The 20,872-nt window shown below is 39.5% G+C and overlaps 1 protein-coding gene across 1 annotated transcript in view; it reads left to right on the forward strand.

Moving 5' to 3' along the window:
* The first annotated feature begins 2,139 nt into the window (after positions 1–2,139).
* The window catches only part of LOC117510107 (nuclear receptor subfamily 5 group A member 2-like), a 144,611-nt gene continuing 125,878 nt past the window's right edge, over positions 2,140–20,872 (forward strand). The window contains exons 1-4 of the mRNA XM_034169722.1: positions 2,140–2,161; positions 4,216–4,334; positions 4,828–4,969; positions 6,303–6,958. Coding sequence (XP_034025613.1) covers positions 2,140–2,161; positions 4,216–4,334; positions 4,828–4,969; positions 6,303–6,958 — 939 coding nt within the window. The remainder of the gene's footprint in view (positions 2,162–4,215; positions 4,335–4,827; positions 4,970–6,302; positions 6,959–20,872) is intronic.

The raw sequence follows: 20,872 nt of genomic DNA on the forward strand, positions 1-20,872 counted from the left end.
ACATAAAGCTGCTAATGAAATAACTGCATAAAGTAACTGTATAAAGCAACTAAAAAGTAACTTTTCAAAGTTACTTTGACAACACTGGTAATAGAGCTAATTTAACGCAAGGATAGTGTTGATTTATAGTGGTTTTGAATACGACCATATGCATGTGCTGAAGTGTTAATTTAACACTGCAAAATTTATACTGTGACAAGACGGTGACCACTGGTAGACTTCACTTATTGCTTCTCAATGATTTAATTTTTTAAACAGCACCTGGGTTTATGTGAAATCAGAGGTGGAGGTAACATCCTGATTGTGCTCATGGGCACTGAGGCAGAGCTCTGCACATCTGTTTCATGAAGGACTCAATTCAAAAATCCACAATGTAAACAAATGTGAGCGCAGCACGTTTCCCTTTGCAGTCTGCATGAGGACCCTCAGCTTTCTGCACCTTTTCCTCAACAAATCTGCGTCTCCACACAATGACCCCAGCAATGTGACCCTTCCACTGCTTCCTGTCTCAGCTAACAATAGACAGCTCGAGTTCTCGAATCGCTGAGCCGGCAGAACAGTCCATTCACATTTACTGTACGAACGCAGTTACAGATAAATATAGACGTGTGGAAAATGAAAGCGCCCGTGTGGCTCAAAAATATCCGGCGTGTCGTGTGTCCCAGAGAGGACAAACACACACAACTTACCACACACACAAATGCTCACTTTTACATCACACTGCTATGTTTCAGCTGTTTGTGTGCACGAGTCATTTTATACTTTCCACCTTTTTTATTCACATGGCACAAAAAGGACAATATTCAGTGACACTGCAGCACACGCACACGCCTCCGAGAAAAGTAGAACTCTGTTTCAACAACAACAGCTCCAGATTATTTGTCTGGTTATCCCGAAATAAAATGTCTTGAAACATCCATATATATATATATATATATATTACAGCCCAGTCTCACGTTTTTTTCGTACCATGACTGGGTTGTTTTATTATTACTAATATAAGTGGAAAATATGTTGGCTCCAGCTTACTGCTATTTATGTGCATCATATATTATTTTACACAAAAACCTTTAGCTTTTGTGTTGGTTAGTCAAAAGAAGGATATGGATATGTTACCAATAGTTCTGCAAAATTGTATATTTTTTCTTATTGTTATCCAAAAATTTCTAAACTAAACTATATATATATTTAATTAAGATAATTCTGGCTGTTAAAAGAATGTCAAACTACAAACAAAACAAAATAAATCAAAGGAAAAACACAAAACAAACCACACAAAATTAAAGCCAAAAAAAAAAGAAAAAGAAAAAAGCAAAGATCACCCTGAGTAAGTATTAATTAGTGACACAAAATGGAAACCAAGCGACAGAGAAACAATATAAATCCTTCATTTTTATTACATGTTCAAATCATTTTGAGAGGTAGATGTTCACCGACCATACACTGATTGACAGCTATCAATCACAGCTATTGGCCAGTCACATGGTGTAAAAATGACAGAGCCACTCTTTTTACTTTTTTTACACTCACTATTTTTTATATTTTATTTTTGGAGCACGAAATAACTTATTTATTATTAAATTTACTTACTTGTTTTTTTTGTTTTTTTTTAACTGGACCATGATGGATACTCGGTCACTCTTTTGCAAGAGAAGAATGTAAAAAGAAATGTGTAATTTGAAAAGAAGAAAAGAAAAAGGAAAAAAAAAAAAAGAATTGTATCTATAGACATCCTGGAGCTTTGATTTTAAATACCCTAGAAAAAACAAACTGTCTGCTAAAGGTCTCTGCTGTGACATTTTCTCCCCTTTTTTTACAGACGGTATAATTTGCGGTTTCTGTTTTGATGTGAGTATCTGAATTTTTTTTTTTTTTTTTTTTTAATTTGTGATCCTCCTCCTGTCCGTTTGACGGAGAAGGCAGTCAGCGTCAGTCACGTGACCCAGTGTCGACCAATGGCGCTGAAGCAGAGGTAAGGAGGGCGCAGTAAAGAGCGCGCGCACAGCCGGGGATCTCACTGTGCGCTCGTCAGTGATCCCTGACACAGAGTCCAATCCGGATTAAGTGTTTTTTGACTGTCCTCGGCAGCCCTCAGAAGGCTGCAGCCGCGTGTGCATCCAATCACCAGTGACGGGCTCAATGTTGGGAGACAAAGCTCACGGTAAGTGCGTGCACCGCGGACGCGTGCTCATCACGGACACGTGACACACCTGAAGACTCATTAAAGCCACGAAACACAACACAGACTGCTGCTGCTAAAGACCAAAAAACAAACAAAAAATACGTCTGATTCCACTTCAGAGCTCCGAGTCAAAAAAAAGGGGAAAAAACTCCCCAAAACCCAAAAAACCACAGGCCAGTATGTTTAGAACCATTTTATTTCAATTCCATTAAAATAACAATGTCTGCAAAATGTTGACAAAAATAAATGGGTATCGGAATTTATCAATAAACAAGAAACCAAATTATAAGTAATAATATTATAATACATATTAATAATATAAGTAAACAATTAGGATATTAGCACGGCTTGTTTCACCTCAATAATAATGGTGCCGATAATAATAATAATAATGATAATAGTAATAATAACGCAGGTTGTTCGATGTGACATTTGCTTTATTTGATATTTTAATGTGACACTGATATACGGCGGACCGATGAACACTTGATTTGTGATTTTTAAAAAACTTATCGCTTGTTAAAAGTTTGATCGGCAGTCAACGTGTATTAACTTCAACTTCATCGTCCGGTTTATTATAATGTCATTATTGCATCCAAAACAGCGCATTTATTTCAGAAAAATAATTATTTTCCTCATATCCTCACCTTCCTAAAATAATGGCCTAAGTTATATTTTCCAAAACATGACTTAGGCCATTATTTTAGGAAGGTGAGGATATTTAAGTTGTGTCCGTACTCTCTTCTGTTTTGCTCGTTCGGTCGCAAAGGCCCTTAATAGACTGTATTTTTGTTTTCTTTTATTTTGGAATAATTAAGGATTTCACTCAAATAAATATAGCTATAAGAAATTAGTGGAAGTAAATAAATATATAGAAATAAATAAACAGATTAGTAAATAAATTCCCAGAACAAAAAGGGCCATTTCGGCCAACCTGTAATTAAAGAAATATCTTGAATCAACTCCGGAACAATATTTATTCATGTATATTGCACATCCCATATTGACCAATAATAATAATAATAATAATAATAATAATAATAATAATAATAATAATAAAGAGCACTGGTTGAATAAATAACTTAACCTTTACAATACATTTTTCCTGTCGGTTTGGTTCTGTTTTATTCTCGTTTGTATACATGACGTTGAAATTGCGACACCAATTATTAACAAAATAAATGAAATAATGCATGAAGAATAAACGCACACATGCATGATGAAAAATGAAAAAAGATAAAACAAAGTAATTTGAATACAAACTGTGTGTGTGTGTGTGTGTGTGTGTGTGTGTATATATATATATATATATATATATATATATATATATATATATATATATATATATATATATATATATATATATATATATATGTATATATATATGTGTGTGTGTGTGTGTGTGTGTCTGTGTGTGTGTGTGTGAGTGTGTGTGTGTGTGTGTGTGTGTGTGTGTGTGTGTGATCGCTTAGTGCGTGAAACTCGAGTTACAGTTGTCTTCTGTCTCGACATAAAGTACAGCATTCCGAAGAGAAACTTTTTTATTTGTTGTTTATTATATGTCGACCTATTATTATTTATGATGTTTGAATTTTACAGGTGAATTTTACATATCTGTATTTTTATTTTAAATCTCTTCTTAATAAGTAAATATATAATTTTATTAGTATAATTATTTTAATATTTTCAAATGTATTTTTTATCAAGATAAAAAAGTTAAAAAAACATTCCACACCGATGTCCGATTTTGTAAAAGTTGTAGCGCAAATTCACAAATAATAATAATAATAATAATAATAATAATAATAATAATAATAATAATAATAATAATAATAAAAACAAATGATTTTCTGTTCAATGAGATGTATGTTGGAACACTTACATTTAGTTTTTTTTTTTTTTTTTTTTCTGAAAAGCACCGAAACGTCGACTGACGGCTTTGTCCCGCGTGGGTTTTTTGTTTTGTTTTTTTTTCCACGCTGCCCTCGGTGTGTGTGCGCGCGTGCATGTGTGTGCGTGCGTGCGTGGAGCAGGTGTGACGCTGAAGGTTATGGAATACACGTATGATGAGGATCTGGAGGAGCTGTGTCCTGTGTGCGGAGACAAAGTGTCCGGATACCACTACGGTCTGCTCACCTGTGAGAGCTGCAAGGTACCCCACAGTCACGTGACTTCACAGCCACGCATTTCATGTCCGTGGAATTAAGTCATAAAATAAATAAATCAACGTCTTAAATGAAGCTTAATGAAATAACCTTGTTTTACTGACGATTCGGATCCACTTGTTATTTATTAATTTTTTAAATATAAAAATGTGATATTTGGGACTATTTTTAAATTGTATTTCACAAAACAGCAAGCATACTGGAAAATAAAAGCTCCTCATATTTTCGAGCGCTGAGAGCACTTTGGTCCGCGTCGGCGCAGGCGGCCGTTTGGCCCTGGCGGGGCTCTGCGCTCTAATGCGCGCTGCTGCCGTTGAGTTCTATAAATGAAATTCAAATACAGCGTTATAGTATATACGCTTTGCTCTTGACTTTGCAGAAATTAGATTTAAATCACAGCTGCGTGATTGCTATCAACCCAATCCCACGCCACGCAGCTCCGCTTCAGTTATTAAGGCGCACGTTTTTTTTTTGGCGCAGGGCTTCTTCAAGAGGACGGTGCAGAACAACAAGAGGTACACGTGCGCGGAAAACCAGGAGTGCAAAATCGACAAGACGCAGAGAAAGAGGTGTCCGTTCTGCCGCTTCCAGAAGTGCCTCAGCGTCGGGATGCGGCTCGAAGGTACTTCGGGAACGCATTTCTCCTGCTTTTCCTCCAAACACTGTCACTTTTGTGCGTGCGCGCGCGCGCATGGGGTGTGTTTCTGCATTATGCATACATTTCATGCTATTTGTTTTTACCTTTGATGTGCCAGCAGTCTCTGTACAATAATTTATGTCATTTCAAATAGACGGGTAGTCTTTTTTTCCACGCACGCACAATGCAGTTTTTGTCCACACGCACACACACGTAAAAAAACAAAACAAAAAACAACCAAAAAACTATTAAGGATAACCTCATGCAAGTGTTTTACAATAATTTACTATTGCATGATCATTTGCAAGTGTGTTTGTGGTGTTCTTGCTGGCCAATACACTTACAAAGGAATTATTATTATTATTATTATTATTATTATTATTATTATTATGTAATAAAATATAGTTCAAATATTCACTTTTGTAAGAACTGATTTCTTCTTGATATGCCACTAAAAAGGGCATCAAAGGCTGCTTTTATTGTAACTCTGGGATGTCTAAAACCTTTGCAGAGTACTGTATGTTTTAATATAAATATATGTAGTGGGTTTTTTTGTATAATCAAATTAAATTTAAGGAGTGTAAATTGATGAATGTTTGTTGTTGTCCATTCGGCTGCTCCTGTTTTAGGTTGGGGTCGCCACAGCGCATACAGCATTGGTATCTGACACAAGTTTTACACTGTGGTGTTTCTGTGTGTGAGCTGCATGTCTGAAATATTTACAAGAAATGTGTAGTTGGTGCTGTTTTATTTACTTGATATTTTTTGTCTTTTTTAATCACTTTTACTGCATAAACCCTGATATATATATATATATATATATATATATATATATATATATCATATTTTAATTTGGGACTGCTTTCTTTCATGGTTCTGCACACTTGGTTTGGAAATAATTCCAGACAGACAGCTGTGCAGAAAAGCACCTGCTTCCGTAGCAGAGAAACGACACATTCTTGACTTACTGATAAAACTGCAGAGACTCCCTGTTTTAAATCAAAAGCTCTATTTAGGCTACAAGGAGTGGAGCTGCACACACACACACACACACGCACACACGCACACACACACACGCACACACACACACACACACACACACACACACACACACACACACACACACACACACACACACACACACATGCGCTGGGGGATTTTTCAGCCCTAAAACGGAAGCAGGAATGGTAAAGGTGTCTCTGCTGTTCACTGCGGGCTTTGTTCACTTTGTTCAGAAGCTCCGGTTCTGCAGCAGGATGACACTTTCGATGCAGGATCTCGTCTGTAAAAGTCTGTGCTCTTGTCTGTTGTGTGACAGCGGTGCGTGCAGACCGCATGCGTGGGGGCAGGAACAAGTTTGGCCCGATGTACAAGAGAGACCGGGCCTTGAAGCAGCAGAAGAAGGCTTTGATTCGATCCAACGGCTTCAAGCTGGAGAGCGCAGCTCCTCTGCCCGCCTCTCCCCTGCAGCTCGACTACAGCTTCACCGGCAGCCTGCACAGCCTGCCCACCATCTCCAAAAGCCTGCTCCCCACCACCCCGAGCTCCATCACCCCTACAGAATACGAGGCCGGGCTGTACGGGCCCCCGGCCCCGGGCATGCCAGTGCAGTCCCATGTGCCTCTGGGCACTCAATACCAGTACACAGCTTTCTCTGGCAGGGTGATTAAGGCCGAATGTCCCGACTACACCAGTTCTCCCGAGTCTCTGACAGGATACCCCTACCCTGACATGTACCCCTCAGCCTCCCCCCAGCCCCCCAGCCTGCCCCCGCTGGTGCTGGAGTTGCTTCGCTGCGACCCAGATGAGCTGGTGGTCCAAAATAAGATCGTTGCTCATCTGCAGCAGGAGCAGAGCAGCCGGAGCCGCCTGGAGAAGCCCAGTACCTTCAGCCTGATGTGCCGCATGGCGGACCAGACGCTCTTCTCTATCGTGGAGTGGGCTCGGAGCTGCATCTTCTTCAAAGAGCTGAGGGTAAGAGCGTACACACGCGCACTCTGCACAAAAAGCTCACAGTCCATCACATGTCACAGCTCCAGTCTCAAAACAACGAGCTGCTGGCAATTTAGTGAAAAACAAAAACAAAAAAAACAGAAACCTGCAGAGACCATTACAATTTTTTTTTTTTTGACTGTGGAAGTAAACTCAGCTGGAGTGCTCAGATCAAATGTGTCATTTTGCTTTTCTTGGGAATGCATTTTTTTTTCATTTGTTCTAGATCCCGACCGATATATCGGCCGATATATAAGCCCTTTTCAGAGTACTCACTATTGGCCGAAATTTTGCAGATAGAACGACGATAATTTCTCATAAACAGAACAGTTACTCAAATAATGTTTGTGTCGGCAATGTAAAATGTCCTTGCAACATTTGTCCAGTAGATGGAGCTCTGACTCCATTCAACTGAGAGCTGCTTACACCCCTGCTTAAATGTGTTCATCACCGGCTCCCGTAGTTCACCGTCACACTGCACTGATTGGCTGACAAAAGCATACAAGTAAGTTTATAAGGATGTTGTTTGTAATAACTTTGCGATTACATTCACCCCACATTTAAAACAAAAAAATAATAATATCGACTGATTTATTGGCCATCGGCAAATCAGCCGATTTATCGATTATCTGCATTTTTTTCATCCAAATATCGTTATCGGCATCGGCCTCAAAAAATCCATATCGGTCGGGCTCTAATTTGTTCACTGCTCTGTGTCATCTTTTTCCATCACTGTTTCTGTTGAAGTATCACTACAATATCACACGGTCGTGATTTCAGTCAGAGAATTTTTTTCATTTAAAACAAAATTCAACCGTGGTCACAAGACGACACAATATGAATATTTTATTCAGAAAATTCTTTAAAATAACATTTAAAATGAGCAAATCAACTCTCAAAGCGGGTTTAAAAAAGTAATAAATGAAGTGGATCATTTTGTGTGAAAAACATCATGAAGTAGCTTTTTTTAAATTGCTGCTGCTGTTATTGTGTGATCAGAAGAAGGTCGTGTTTTGTGCCGACGTCACAGTCTTGGTGTGTTCTGTGGTGGCTGAGGGTGATGATGTCAGGAATGTACACAGAGGCTGCACTAGGTGTGTGCACGTGACAGGAGCTCGGTGTGTTGTGAAATCTGAGTTCATTGTTGTGTTTTTATGGAACCACAGAAGCTTTTTCCACTTCTCCACTGAATTTGTGTTCCAGGTTTCACACATTAATCTGCACACAGCTTCACGGCGTGATGCTCAGACAAACTTCACATTAACGGGGGACATAACGGCCGCGGTGCCGCATCTCCAGATCTGGAGAGTTTTTGATGGTGGGCACGCACACTCACAACAAACTGTGCACAAAGGTGTGAGTGAGGAAACAATCATCACAAACAAACCAGCTGACCTTTGTGACCTTAAGGCGGAGCTAGCTTTGATGTTATTTAGTATGAGGTCACAGTCCAATTCTATAACATCACACCATTTAGGCTAAAACAAGACACACACACTCAAACACACACACAGAAAATAACAATGCAGCTACAGTTCAATTCAATTTTGGCCCTTGACCCACCAGTTTGAAACCGTTGCATCCTTTAAAAAAAAAAATTAAAAATGCTGACCGTTTTGCCAACTGCAAATGTACAATATTAAAATGAACACAACCAGAGGTGGGACGGAGTCGCTGTCAAGTCATCAATGTGCAAGTCTGAAGTCAGCTTGCAAACAATTCAATCAATCAATCAATTTTTTTATATAGCGCCAAATCACAACAAACAGTTGCCCCAAGGCGCTTTATATTGTAAGGCAAGGCCATACAATAATTATGTAAAACCCCAACGGTCAAAACGACCCCCTGTGAGCAAGCACTTGGCTACAGTGGGAAGGAAAAACTCCCTTTTAACAGGAAGAAACCTCCAGCAGAACCAGGCTCAGGGAGGGGCAGTCTTCTGTTGGGACTGGTTGGGGCTGAGGGAGAGAACCAGGAAAAACACATGCTGTGGAGGGGAGCAGAGATCGATCACTAATGATTAAATGCAGAGTGGTGCATACAGAGCAAAAAGAGAAAGAAACAGTGCATCATGGGAACCCCCCAGCAGTCTACGTCTATAGCAGCATAACTAAGGGATGGTTCAGGGTCACCTGATCCAGCCCTAACTATAAGCTTTAGCAAAAAGGAAAGTTTTAAGCCTAATCTTAAAAGTAGAGAGGGTGTCTGTCTCCCTGATCTGAATTGGGAGCTGGTTCCACAGGAGAGGAGCCTGAAAGCTGAAGGCTCTGCCTCCCATTCTACTCTTACAAACCCTAGGAACTACAAGTAAGCCTGCAGTCTGAGAGCGAAGCGCTCTATTGGGGTGATATGGTACTACGAGGTCCCTAAGATAAGATGGGACCTGATTATTCAAAACCTTATAAGTAAGAAGAAGAATTTTAAATTCTATTCTAGAATTAACAGGAAGCCAATGAAGAGAGGCCAATATGGGTGAGATATGCTCTCTCCTTCTAGTCCCCGTCAGTACTCTAGCTGCAGCATTTTGAATTAACTGAAGGCTTTTTAGGGAACTTTTAGGACAACCTGATAATAATGAATTACAATAGTCCAGCCTAGAGGAAATAAATGCATGAATTAGTTTTTCAGCATCACTCTGAGACAAGACCTTTCTGATTTTAGAGATATTGCGTAAATGCAAAAAGGCAGTCCTACATATTTGTTTAATATGCGCTTTGAATGACATATCCTGATCAAAAATGACTCCAAGATTTCTCACAGTATTACTAGAGGTCAGGGTAATGCCATCCAGAGTAAGGATCTGGTTAGACACCATGTTTCTAAGATTTGCGGGGCCAAGTACAATAACTTCAGTTTTATCTGAGTTTAAAAGCAGGAAATTAGAGGTCATCCATGTCTTTATGTCTGTAAGACAATCCTGCAGTTTAGCTAATTGGTGTGTGTCCTCTGGCTTCATGGATAGATAAAGCTGGGTATCATCTGCGTAACAATGAAAATTTAAGCAATACCGTCTAATAATACTGCCTAAGGGAAGCATGTATAAAGTGAATAAAATTGGTCCTAGCACAGAACCTTGTGGAACTCCATAATTAACTTTAGTCTGTGAAGAAGATTCCCCATTACATGAACAAATTGTAATCTATTAGACAAATATGATTCAAACCACCGCAGTGCAGTGCCTTTAATACCTATGGCATGCTCTAATCTCTGTAATAAATTTTATGGTCAACAGTATCAAAAGCAGCACTGAGGTCTAACAGAACAAGCACAGAGATGAGTCCACTGTCCGAGGCCATAAGAAGATCATTTGTAACCTTCACTAATGCTGTTTCTGTACTATGATGAATTCTAAAACCTGACTGAAACTCTTCAAATAGACCATTCCTCTGCAGATGATCAGTTAGCTGTTTTACAACTACCCTTTCAAGAATTTTTGAGAGAAAAGGAAGGTTGGAGATTGGCCTATAATTAGCTAAGATAGCTGGGTCAAGTGATGTCTTTTTTAAGTAATGGTTTAATTACTGCCACCTTAAAAGCCTGTGGTACATAGCCAACTAACAAAGATAGATTGATCATATTTAAGATCGAAGCATTAAATAATGGTAGGGCTTCCTTGAGCAGCCTGGTAGGAATGGGGTCTAATAAACATGTTGATGGTTTGGATGAAGTAACTAATGAGAATACTCAGACAGAACAATCGGAGAGAAAGAGTCTAACCAAATACGGCATCACTGAAAGCAGCCAAAGATAACGATACGTCTTTGGGATGGTTATGAGTAATTTTATCTCTAATAGTTAAAATTTTGTTAGCAAAGAAAGTCATGAAGTCATTACTAGTTAAAGTTAATGGAATACTCAGCTCAATAGAGCTCTGACTCTTTGTCAGCCTGGCTACAGTGCTGAAAAGAAACCTGGGGTTGTTCTTATTTTCTTCATTAGTGATGAGTAGAAAAGATGTCCTAGCTTTACGGAGGGCTTTTTTATAGAGCAACAGACTCTTTTTCCAGGCTAAGTGAAGATCTTCTAAATTAGTGAGACGCCATTTCCTCTCCAACTACGGGTTATCTGCTTTAAGCTACGAGTTTGTGAGTTATACCACGGAGTCAGACACTTCTGATTTAAAGCTCTCTTTTTCAGAGGAGCTACAGCATCCAAAGTTGTCTTCAATGAGGATGTAAAACTATTGACGAGATACTCTATCTCCCTTACAGAGTTTGAGGTAGCTACTCTGCACTGTGTTGGTATATGGCATTAGAGAACATAAAGAAGGAATCATATCCTTAAACCTAGTTACAGCGCTTTCTGAAAGACTTCTAGTGTAATGAAACTTATTCCCCACTGCTGGGTAGTCCATCAGAGTAATTGTAAATGTTATTAAGAAATGATCAGACAGAAGGGAGTTTTCAGGGAATACTGTTAAGTCTTCTATTTCCATACCATAAGTCAGAACAAGATCTAAGATATGATTAAAGTGGTGGGTGGACTCATTTACTTTTTGAGCAAAGCCAATAGAGTCTAATAATAGATTAAATGCAGTGTTGAGGCTGTCATTCTCAGCATCTGTGTGGATGTTAAAATCGCCCACTATAATTATCTTATCTGAGCTAAGCACTAAGTCAGACAAAAGGTCTGAAAATTCACAGAGAAACTCACAGTAACGACCAGGTGGACGATAGATAATAACAAATAAAACTGGTTTTTGGGACTTCCAATTTGGATGGACAAGACTAAGAGACATTCTTTCAAATGAATTAAAGCTCTGTCTGGGTTTTGGATTAATTAATAAGCTGGAATGGAAGATTGCTGCTAATCCTCCACCCTGCTGTAACCAGGTTTCTGTTAGGCAGAATAAATCAATATGTTGATCAATTATTATATCATTTACCAACAGGGACTTAGAAGAGAGAGACCTAATGTTTAATAGACCACATTTAACTGTTTTAGTCTGTGGTGCAGTTGAAGGTGCTATATTATTTTTTCTTTTTGAATTTTTATGCTTAAATAGATTTTTGCTGGTTATTGGTAGTCTGGGAGCAGGCACCGTCTCTACGGGGATGGGGTAATGAGGGGATGGCAGGGGGAGAGAAGCTGCAGAGAGGTGTGTAAGACTACAACTCTGCTTCCTGGTCCCAACCCTGGATAGTCACGGTTTGGAGGATTTAAGAAAATTGGCCAGATTTCTAGAAATGAGAGCTGCTCCATCTAAAGTGGGATGGATGCCGTCTCTCCTAACAAGACCAGGTTTTCCCCAGAAGCTTTGCCAATTATCTATGAAGCCCACCTCATTTTTTGGACACCACTCAGACAGCCAGCAATTCAAGGAGAACATGCGGCTAAACATGTCACTCCCGGTCTGATTGGGGAGGGGTCCAGAGAAAAAAAAAAAAAAAAAAAAAAACTACAGAGTCCGACATTGTTTTTGCAAAGTTACACACCGATTTAATGTTAATTTTAGTGACCTCCGATTGGCGTAACCGGGTGTCATTACTGCCGACGTGAATTACAATCTTACCAAATTTACGCTTAGCTTAGCCAGCAGTTTCAAATTCCTTCAATGTCGCCTGCTCTGGCCCCCGGAAGACAATTGACTATGGTTGCTGGTGTCGCTAACTTCACATTTCTCAAAACAGAGTCGCCAATAACCAGAGTTTGATCCTCGGCGGGTGTGTCGTCGAGTGGGGAAAAACGGTTAGAGATGTGAACGGGTTGGCGGTGTACACGGGGCTTCTGTTTAGGGCTACGCTTCCTCCTCACAGTCACCCAGTCGGCCTGCTTTCCCGGCTGCTCGGGATCTGCCAGGGGGGAACTAACGGCGGCTAAGCTACCTTGGTCCGCACCGACTACAGGGGCCTGGCTAGCTGTAGAATTTTCCATGGTGCGGAGCCGAGTCTCCAATTCGCCCAGCCTGGCCTCCAAAGCTACGAATAAGCTACACTTTTGGTGGTCATTATGACTTGAGACTTGACTTGGGACTTGCACAATGAAGACTAGAGAGTGACTTGGTGGTGACTTTGTCCCACCTCTGAACATAACTGATAGAATGAGTCCAGGTGCATGTTTTGCTGTTGCATTGTCAATCTAAGATTACTGAGCTGCAAATGTGTATGAGTTACTTGTGGATTTTGGGTTTACAAATGTGTAAAACCTGCAAAACAACCCAAGTGATCCTTCAGCACTCATGACCGCATCTCTTTTATATATATATTAGAAAAAGGAGAACATAAATTCATATATCACCCAACTTTATTCTACTAAAATAAGAATGTTTGTAGATAGAAGTGTGTAGAAAAGTGGTTTCTTCTGTCAGCCAATGAAGGAGGACAAAGGTCATGTGATCGTCCCCATTGTGAAGGCAATAAATCTCCGAAACCTGAATCCATACCCTTCTGACAGAATCTGTGGAGATCGTCCTTTTGTCAGAGAAAAGTTATTTTGGTGGTGGGGACTGTCTGAAAGTTTTAGTCACATCTTAATTCTTTCAACATGGTGATTTTTTTGTTTTTGCAGTTTTTATTTCTTGATACATACAGTTGTATGCAAAAGTTTGGGCACCCCTGATGATTTCCATGATTTTCCTTTTTTAAATCATTGGCTGTTTGGATCAGCAATTTCAGATAAATATATCATATAGCAGACAAACACAGTGACATCTGAGAAGTGAAATGAAGTTTATAGGATTTACAGAAAGTGTGCAATAATTCTTTAAACAAAATTAGACAGGTGCATAAATTTGGGCACCCCAACAGACAAAAATACATCAATATTTAGTAGATCTTCCTTTTGCAGAAATAACAGCCTCTAAATGCTTCCTATAGCTTCCAATGAGAGTCTGGATTCTGGTTGAAGGTATTTTGGACCATTGTTCTTTACAAAACATCTCAGGTTTGTTGGTTTCTGAGTATGGACAGCCCGCTTAAAATCACACCAAAGATTGTCAATAATATTCAATGTCTGGAGACTGAGATGGCCATTACAGAATGTCATACTTGTTGCTCTGCATGAATGCCTTAGTAGATTTTGAGCAGTGTTTAGGGTTGTTGTCTTGTTGAAAGACACCGTCTGCAGCAAGATCATGTTGTAGGTTTTTGGAGCAAGTCTGTGAGTTGACTATGACTCTTCTCAACATCCTTTGCTTCAGCTTATCTGAGATTTTTCTTGGCCTGCCACTTCAGGCCTTAACTAGTACTGTGCCTGTGGTCTTCCATTTCCTCAATATGTTCCTCACAGTGGAAACAGACAGCTGAAATCTCTGAGATAGCTTTTTGTATGCTTCCCCTAAACCATGATGTTAAACAATCTTTGTTTTCAGGTCATTTGAGAGTTGTTTAGAGGCTCACATGTTGCCACTCATTAGAAGAGTTGCAAAGAGGGGAAACATTTGCAAATGGTCACCTTAAATACCCTTTCTCATGATTGGATTCACCTGGGTAAGGAGGTCAAGGGTCAGTGAGCTTACCAAACCAATTTCGTGTTCCAGTTAGTGCTAAATGTATTCAAATCAATAAAATGACAAGGGTGCCCAAATTTATGCACCTGCCCAATTTTGTTTAAATAATTATTGCACACTTTCTGTAAATACGAGAAACTTCATTTCACTTCTCAAATGTCAGTGTGTTCATCTTTTATATAATATATTTAACTGAAATTTCTGATCCAGACAACCAATGATTTATGAAGGAAAATCCTGAAAATTATCAGGAGTGCCCAAACGTTGTGGTTATTTACATATTTTTAAGGGGTGATATTTTATTGTACACATGCAGCATGTATTTAAGTTTGGAGCCAGCAACTCCCTGCAAACACTGGAGTTACAGACTACGTTTACATGCCGTTAATATTCGGGTTAAGGTCAATATTCCGGTTTCTGAATCATTAGGAATAACCCGTTTACATGCTTGAAGCTTTGGTCTCACCGAATAATGAAGGCTGAAGAAGGAGCCACGCATGGGTGTGGAGTGATTATTCAAAGCATAACCCACGTTTTCATCTAACACATATCCACTACTAAGGTGCCTCTCTGTACCCCACACGTGCCACGTAGAAGCCATGAGCGACAGGTCATTAGAGCCTCGAATGGCTCGTATCAGCCATGCTAAGCCATGCTGAGCCATGCTAAGCCACGCATGAGCCACGTATGAGCCACATATGAGCCACATATGAGCCACGCAGTGCTGTGTAGTGTGATGTTATCAAGCTATAAAAACATTAAAAATAGTTACCTTAAGCTGTTCAAAATATATTCCACATGGAGCAGGAAAGAGAGGGAAAAAAAAGTGTCCATATGAAACAGTCCTCTGTGATTCCAGACGTGATTAGAGGTGTTTTCATCATCCAAGGTTTGGCAGAAAATGATTACATTATTTACGAGGTCTGTCCATAAAGTATTGTACTTTTTTTTTTTTTAAACTATATGGATTTGATTAATATGTTTTCACATCAGACAGTGGTCCCGCCCTGTCGTCGGATTTTCATTGTCTGAAAATGGTAAGAAAGTTTTATCAGTGTTTTTACGTCATGTGAGCCACAGAAAGAGACTTTAGGTGCATTTGGGTGGAAAAAAAAGCGTTAGTATTTGCGTGTCACAGATCAGCTATTTGTAGTGAGGAGACACACAGCACCATAGAGTTTTAAAGAAAAAAGCATAAAAATGTCTTTGTAAAATCATAGCTTTGAGTGTCATTGCGCTTTGAGAGACAACAGTTTTTCCACTTGGAGCTGCTGCACAGCGGTCATGGCTCTGTGCTTGCTGAAAGAGAGTGACTTGAGCAGTTCAACCCAATGCCGACCTCCCCCTGCTCACACACATAATGTTTGCAGAATCTAATGGGCTAATTAATATTACTGTACAAGGTACAAAAATCTCAGAGTAAACTGTTTCTTGTCTTCATTGAATAAATAATCCTAGGTGAGTTAAATGTGCAATATAATTAAATGTTTAAAAACCTGGCACAAAAAGAAGCAAAGTTAATTTAATTAGTGGATTAGTTATTTATAATGCAAACACTGCATTAGCAAGCAGAAGTTAATGGTTTATTCAGTGTCATTAGAATAGCTTTAATTGTCACCGTATAACAAATTACACAACAGAACATCTCCTATATTGCACTTTGAAAACAATATCAGACATGATAAAAAAAAAAAGAATGTAATAAATAATAGACATAAATAAAGATGCAAGTGTTATTGTAGGAGGCACAATTATCTCAGAGTAAACTGGTTCTTGTGGCCGCCGAACAGACAAAAAGAAGCAATATTAATTTAGTCAGTGCATTAGTTATTTCTAATGCGAACGCTGTGTTACCGTGCATGCCACAAAGAATTCAAGACTAAACAGACACTCTGCTCAATGTAATTATACAGTTGAAACTGTCATGGAGACTTCTGACAGATTTCTTGATCACCAGACGAGAGTCTACGTGTTTTAGCTGTGCTCAATTGTTCAAAAAGATCTCCTTAAAGGTGTTCAGAACAGTCAGAAAAAGACCAAAGTGTCAAAGCAACAGTTCTTATGTGCCAGTAAAGGAAGCAAATTCACAGAGTCATCAAGAACACCGGCACAGCTTCGTTTTACACTGGTTTATGAAACACTGTGAAGAGGGCAGTTTCTCCACCCCTAAAGGGTGGTCTTTTCTAAATATAGTAAGTCTTACACCAATAAAAACACCTGTGGATGATATGACTTTTGGGGAATTATCCAGGTTTGGTGAGGTCACTCTTCTGGAAAGTACCCAGGTCTTCTGAGTTCAACTCTGGGTTATAGAAATTCACCTTTCTTCAAAAAACAAACAAAACAAAAAACAAAACAAAAAACAAACCCGAAATCATCATAATTTTTTCACTGGTATGTTTGATTTAGGGCAGCACAGTGGATTAGTGGTTAGCACTGTCGTCTTACAGCAAGAATGTCATGGGATCGATTTCCACCACGCCTCACACCCTATGAATGCTGGCACAGGCTCCAGCTGACTCCCCCCGTGACCCTTTATGAAGTAAAAAAAAGTCCTTATTTTCAATTTCTTGTCTCATGGCATTTAAAAAAAAAAAAATTCACACATCATATGTTTTTGCATACATCTGAATATATCAGGTGTGTTTTTCTGTATACTTATCCTTCTAAACATCTATTCAATGTTATCAGATTATACACAACAAAATTATCTTCTGGCATATTCATATCATCATAATATGTTTGTTGTTAGCACATCGCTTGTCTTTGGTAAAAATTACACCACACTGTCCCCATTGGTGATGAAATGTCACACTCATTATCTGTCAGTGTCACGGTACCTATCAATAATGAGAGCGCCATGTGACCCTATGGGGAAAGGGGTGAGGAGTAATTGACCCATATCAGCATCAGTGCTGCATCCCTACGCAGCAATGATCTTACTGCGACAACGTAAAGATTCACCGGAGTAGAGAGGTTGAGCCGTGTCATTAGGTTTTAATTTGACTTCAGTTTATGCTTGATAATAAGACATGCAAAGTAGACACAAAATAATATCCCTTGGTACATAATACTTTGATTATACTTGGTGATAAGACATATAAAATAAACACAAATGGATAATATACCTTGGTGACAGAAAACACACACACACACACACACACACACACACACACACACACACACACACACACACACACACACACATATATATATATATATATATATATATATATATATATATATATATATATATATATATATATATATCAATCAATCAATCAACTTTTTTCTTATATAGCGCCAAATCACAACAAACAGTTGCCCCAAGGCGCTCCATATTGTAAGGCAAGGCCATACAATAATTATGAAAAACCCCAACGGTCAAAACGACCCCCTATGAGCAAGCACCTGGCCACAGTGGGAAGGAAAAACTCCCTTTTAACAGGAAGAAACCTCCAGCAGAACCAGGCTCAGGGAGGGGCAGTCTTCTGCTGAGACTGGTTGGGGCTGAGGGAAAGAACCAGGAAAAAGACATGCCGAGAAGGGGGGCAGAGATCGATCACTAATGATTAAATGCAGAGTGATGCATACGGAGCAAAAAGAGAAAGAAACAGTGCATCATGGGAACCCCCCCACAGTCTACGTCTAAAGCAACATAACCAAGGGATGGTCCAGGGTCACCCGATCCAGCCCTAACTATAAGCCTTAGCGAAAAGGAAAGTTTTAAGCCTAATCTTAAAAGTAGAGAGGGTATCTGTCTCCCTGATCTGAATTGGGAGCTGGTTCCACAGGAGAGGAGCCTGAAAGCTGAAGGCTCTGCCTCTCATTCTACTCTTACAAACCCTAGGAACTACAAGTAAGCCTGCAGTCTGAGAGCGAAGCGCTCTAATGGGGTAATATGGTACTACGAGGTCCCTAAGATAAGATGGGACCTGATTATTCAAAACCTTATATATGAATATATATATATCAATCAATCAACTTTATTTATATAGCGCCAAATCACAACAAACAGTTGCCCCAAGGCGCTTTATATTGTAAGGCAAGGCCATGCAATAATTACGTAAAAACCCCAACGGTCAAAACGACCCCCTGTGAGCAAGCACTTGGTGACAGTGGGAAGGGAAAAACTCCCTTTTAACAGGAAGAAACCTCCAGCAGAACCAGGCTAAGATAAGATGGGACCTGATTATTCAAAACCTTATAAGTAAGAAGAAGAATTTTAAATTCTATTCTAGAATTAACAGGAAGCCAATGAAGAGAGGCCAATATGGGTGAGATATGCTCTCTCCTTCTAGTCCCCGTTAGTACTCTAGCTGCAGCATTTTGAATTAACTGAAGGCTTTTCAGGGAACTTTTAGGACAACCTGATAATAATGAATTACAATAGTCCAGCCTAGAGGAAATAAATGCATGAATTAGTTTTTCAGCATCACTCTGAGACAAGACCTTTCTAATTTTAGAGATATTGCGTAAATGCAAAAAAGCAGTCCTACATATTTGTTTAATATGCGCATTGAATGACATATCCTGATCAAAAATTACTCCAAGATTTCTCACAGTATTACTAGAGGTCAGGGTAATGCCATCCAGAGTAAGGATCTGGTTAGACACCATGTTTCTAAGATTTGTGGGGCCAAGTACAATAACTTCAGTTTTTTCTGAGTTTAAAAGCAGGAAATTAGAGGTCATCCATGTCTTTATGTCTCTAAGACAATCCTGCAGTTTAGCTAATTGGTGTGTGTCCTCTGGCTTCATGGATAGATAAAGCTGGGTATCATCTGCGTAACAATGAAAATTTAAGCAATGCCGTCTAATAATACTGCCTAAGGGAAGCATGTATAAAGTGAATAAAATTGGTCCTACCACAGAACCTTGTGGAACTCCATAATTAACCTTAGTCTGTGAAGAAGATTCCCCATTTACATGAACAAATTGTAATCTATTAGATAAATATGAATCAAACCACCGCAGCGCAGTGCCTTTAAATACCTATGGCATGCTCTAATCTCTGTAATAAAATTTTATGGTCAACAGTATCAAAAGCAGCACTGAGGTCTAACAGAACAAGCACAGAGATGAGTCCACTGTCTGAGGCCATAAGAAGATCATTTGTAACCTTCACTAATGCTGTTTCTGTACTATGATGAATTCTAAAACCTGACTGAAACTCTTCAAATAGAGTTGTGGTCAGTGACTCAGACCTTTTTTCAGTGATTCAGATTATGTCTTTAGTGACTCGTGTAGTGGATATAAGTTAAAACAATACTTAATTTAATATCTCAAAAGGGGCACCACTTACTTACAAGTATAGGAGAAATTGTCATGATTAATCTGTCTGGATACAATTAAACATCTGTCTTCAACTGGACACAAGACAACAACTGGCATTATATTTACAGATATATGTATATATCGAAAGTCCATCGTTTTTCGATGTTGACTGGTTGGTGTGTCTTCACTTTACATGATTGTTCATATGCAGCCAGTCCAGCTTTAGAATGGCAAAACCGTCCACAACGTCTGCACTGGTACGTTGACTGAGTCAGGGGTGTGTGCCTTCTCTTGTGAGCAGCTTGGTATTCCTGCAGCCGCTTATTTTCAGTCACAGTGATGGACTTCCTGATTATGCCCTGCCATAGAGGTCTTATAGCTGCTTGTTTTTCCCACGTATCAGGGTCGATGTTACACTTCTTCATGTGTCACTTCAACACATCTTTGTAAGCGCAGCTTCTGACCACCTCTGCTTCGTCTACCAGATGCCAGCTCACCATAAAAGACTGTTTTGGGAAGTCTCTCATCTGGCATCCTTCTAACATGGCCTGCCCATCTCAGATGAGCTGTTGTGATCAGTGCTTCAGCGCTGACTGTCTTAGCTCGGCTCAACACATCCACATCGGGAATTCTGTCTTGCCACCTGATATGCATGATTGCTCGTAAGTGATGCAGTTGGACTCGCGTGAGTTTTTTGATGTGGCATCTATAGAGAGTCATTGTGTCAGTTGAGTATAGCAGGGTCGGCAACACAGCGGTGTTATATACTTTAATTTTGGTTTGTAGCTTAATCTCATGGCAGGACCACAGTCATCTGTGTAAGGCTCCAAAAGTTTTTGTTGCCAACTGTATTCTTCTCTCAATTTCAGCATCCGATGAGTTGTTATTGGTAACTGTGCTCCCCAGATATGTGAAGCTGTTGACACTTCTCAAGACCTCTCCACTGACAGTTATGTCCGGTCTGCCTAGGTTCTTGCTGTGTGGAAGAGGCTGAAATAGCAGTTCAGTCTTTGAAGTATTTATCTTTAATCCGAACTGTGTTGCAACCGCATGGAATCGGTCCACAATCTCTTGGATATCAGCAGGATCTGTGGCAACCACAGCAGAATCATCCGCATATAGTAATTCTCTGATACAGATGCTTCTTGTTTTTGTTTCAGCCCTCAGACGTG

Source organism: Thalassophryne amazonica, chromosome 5 (genome assembly GCF_902500255.1).
Source record: "Thalassophryne amazonica chromosome 5, fThaAma1.1, whole genome shotgun sequence".
NCBI classification, from domain to species: domain Eukaryota; kingdom Metazoa; phylum Chordata; class Actinopteri; order Batrachoidiformes; family Batrachoididae; genus Thalassophryne; species Thalassophryne amazonica.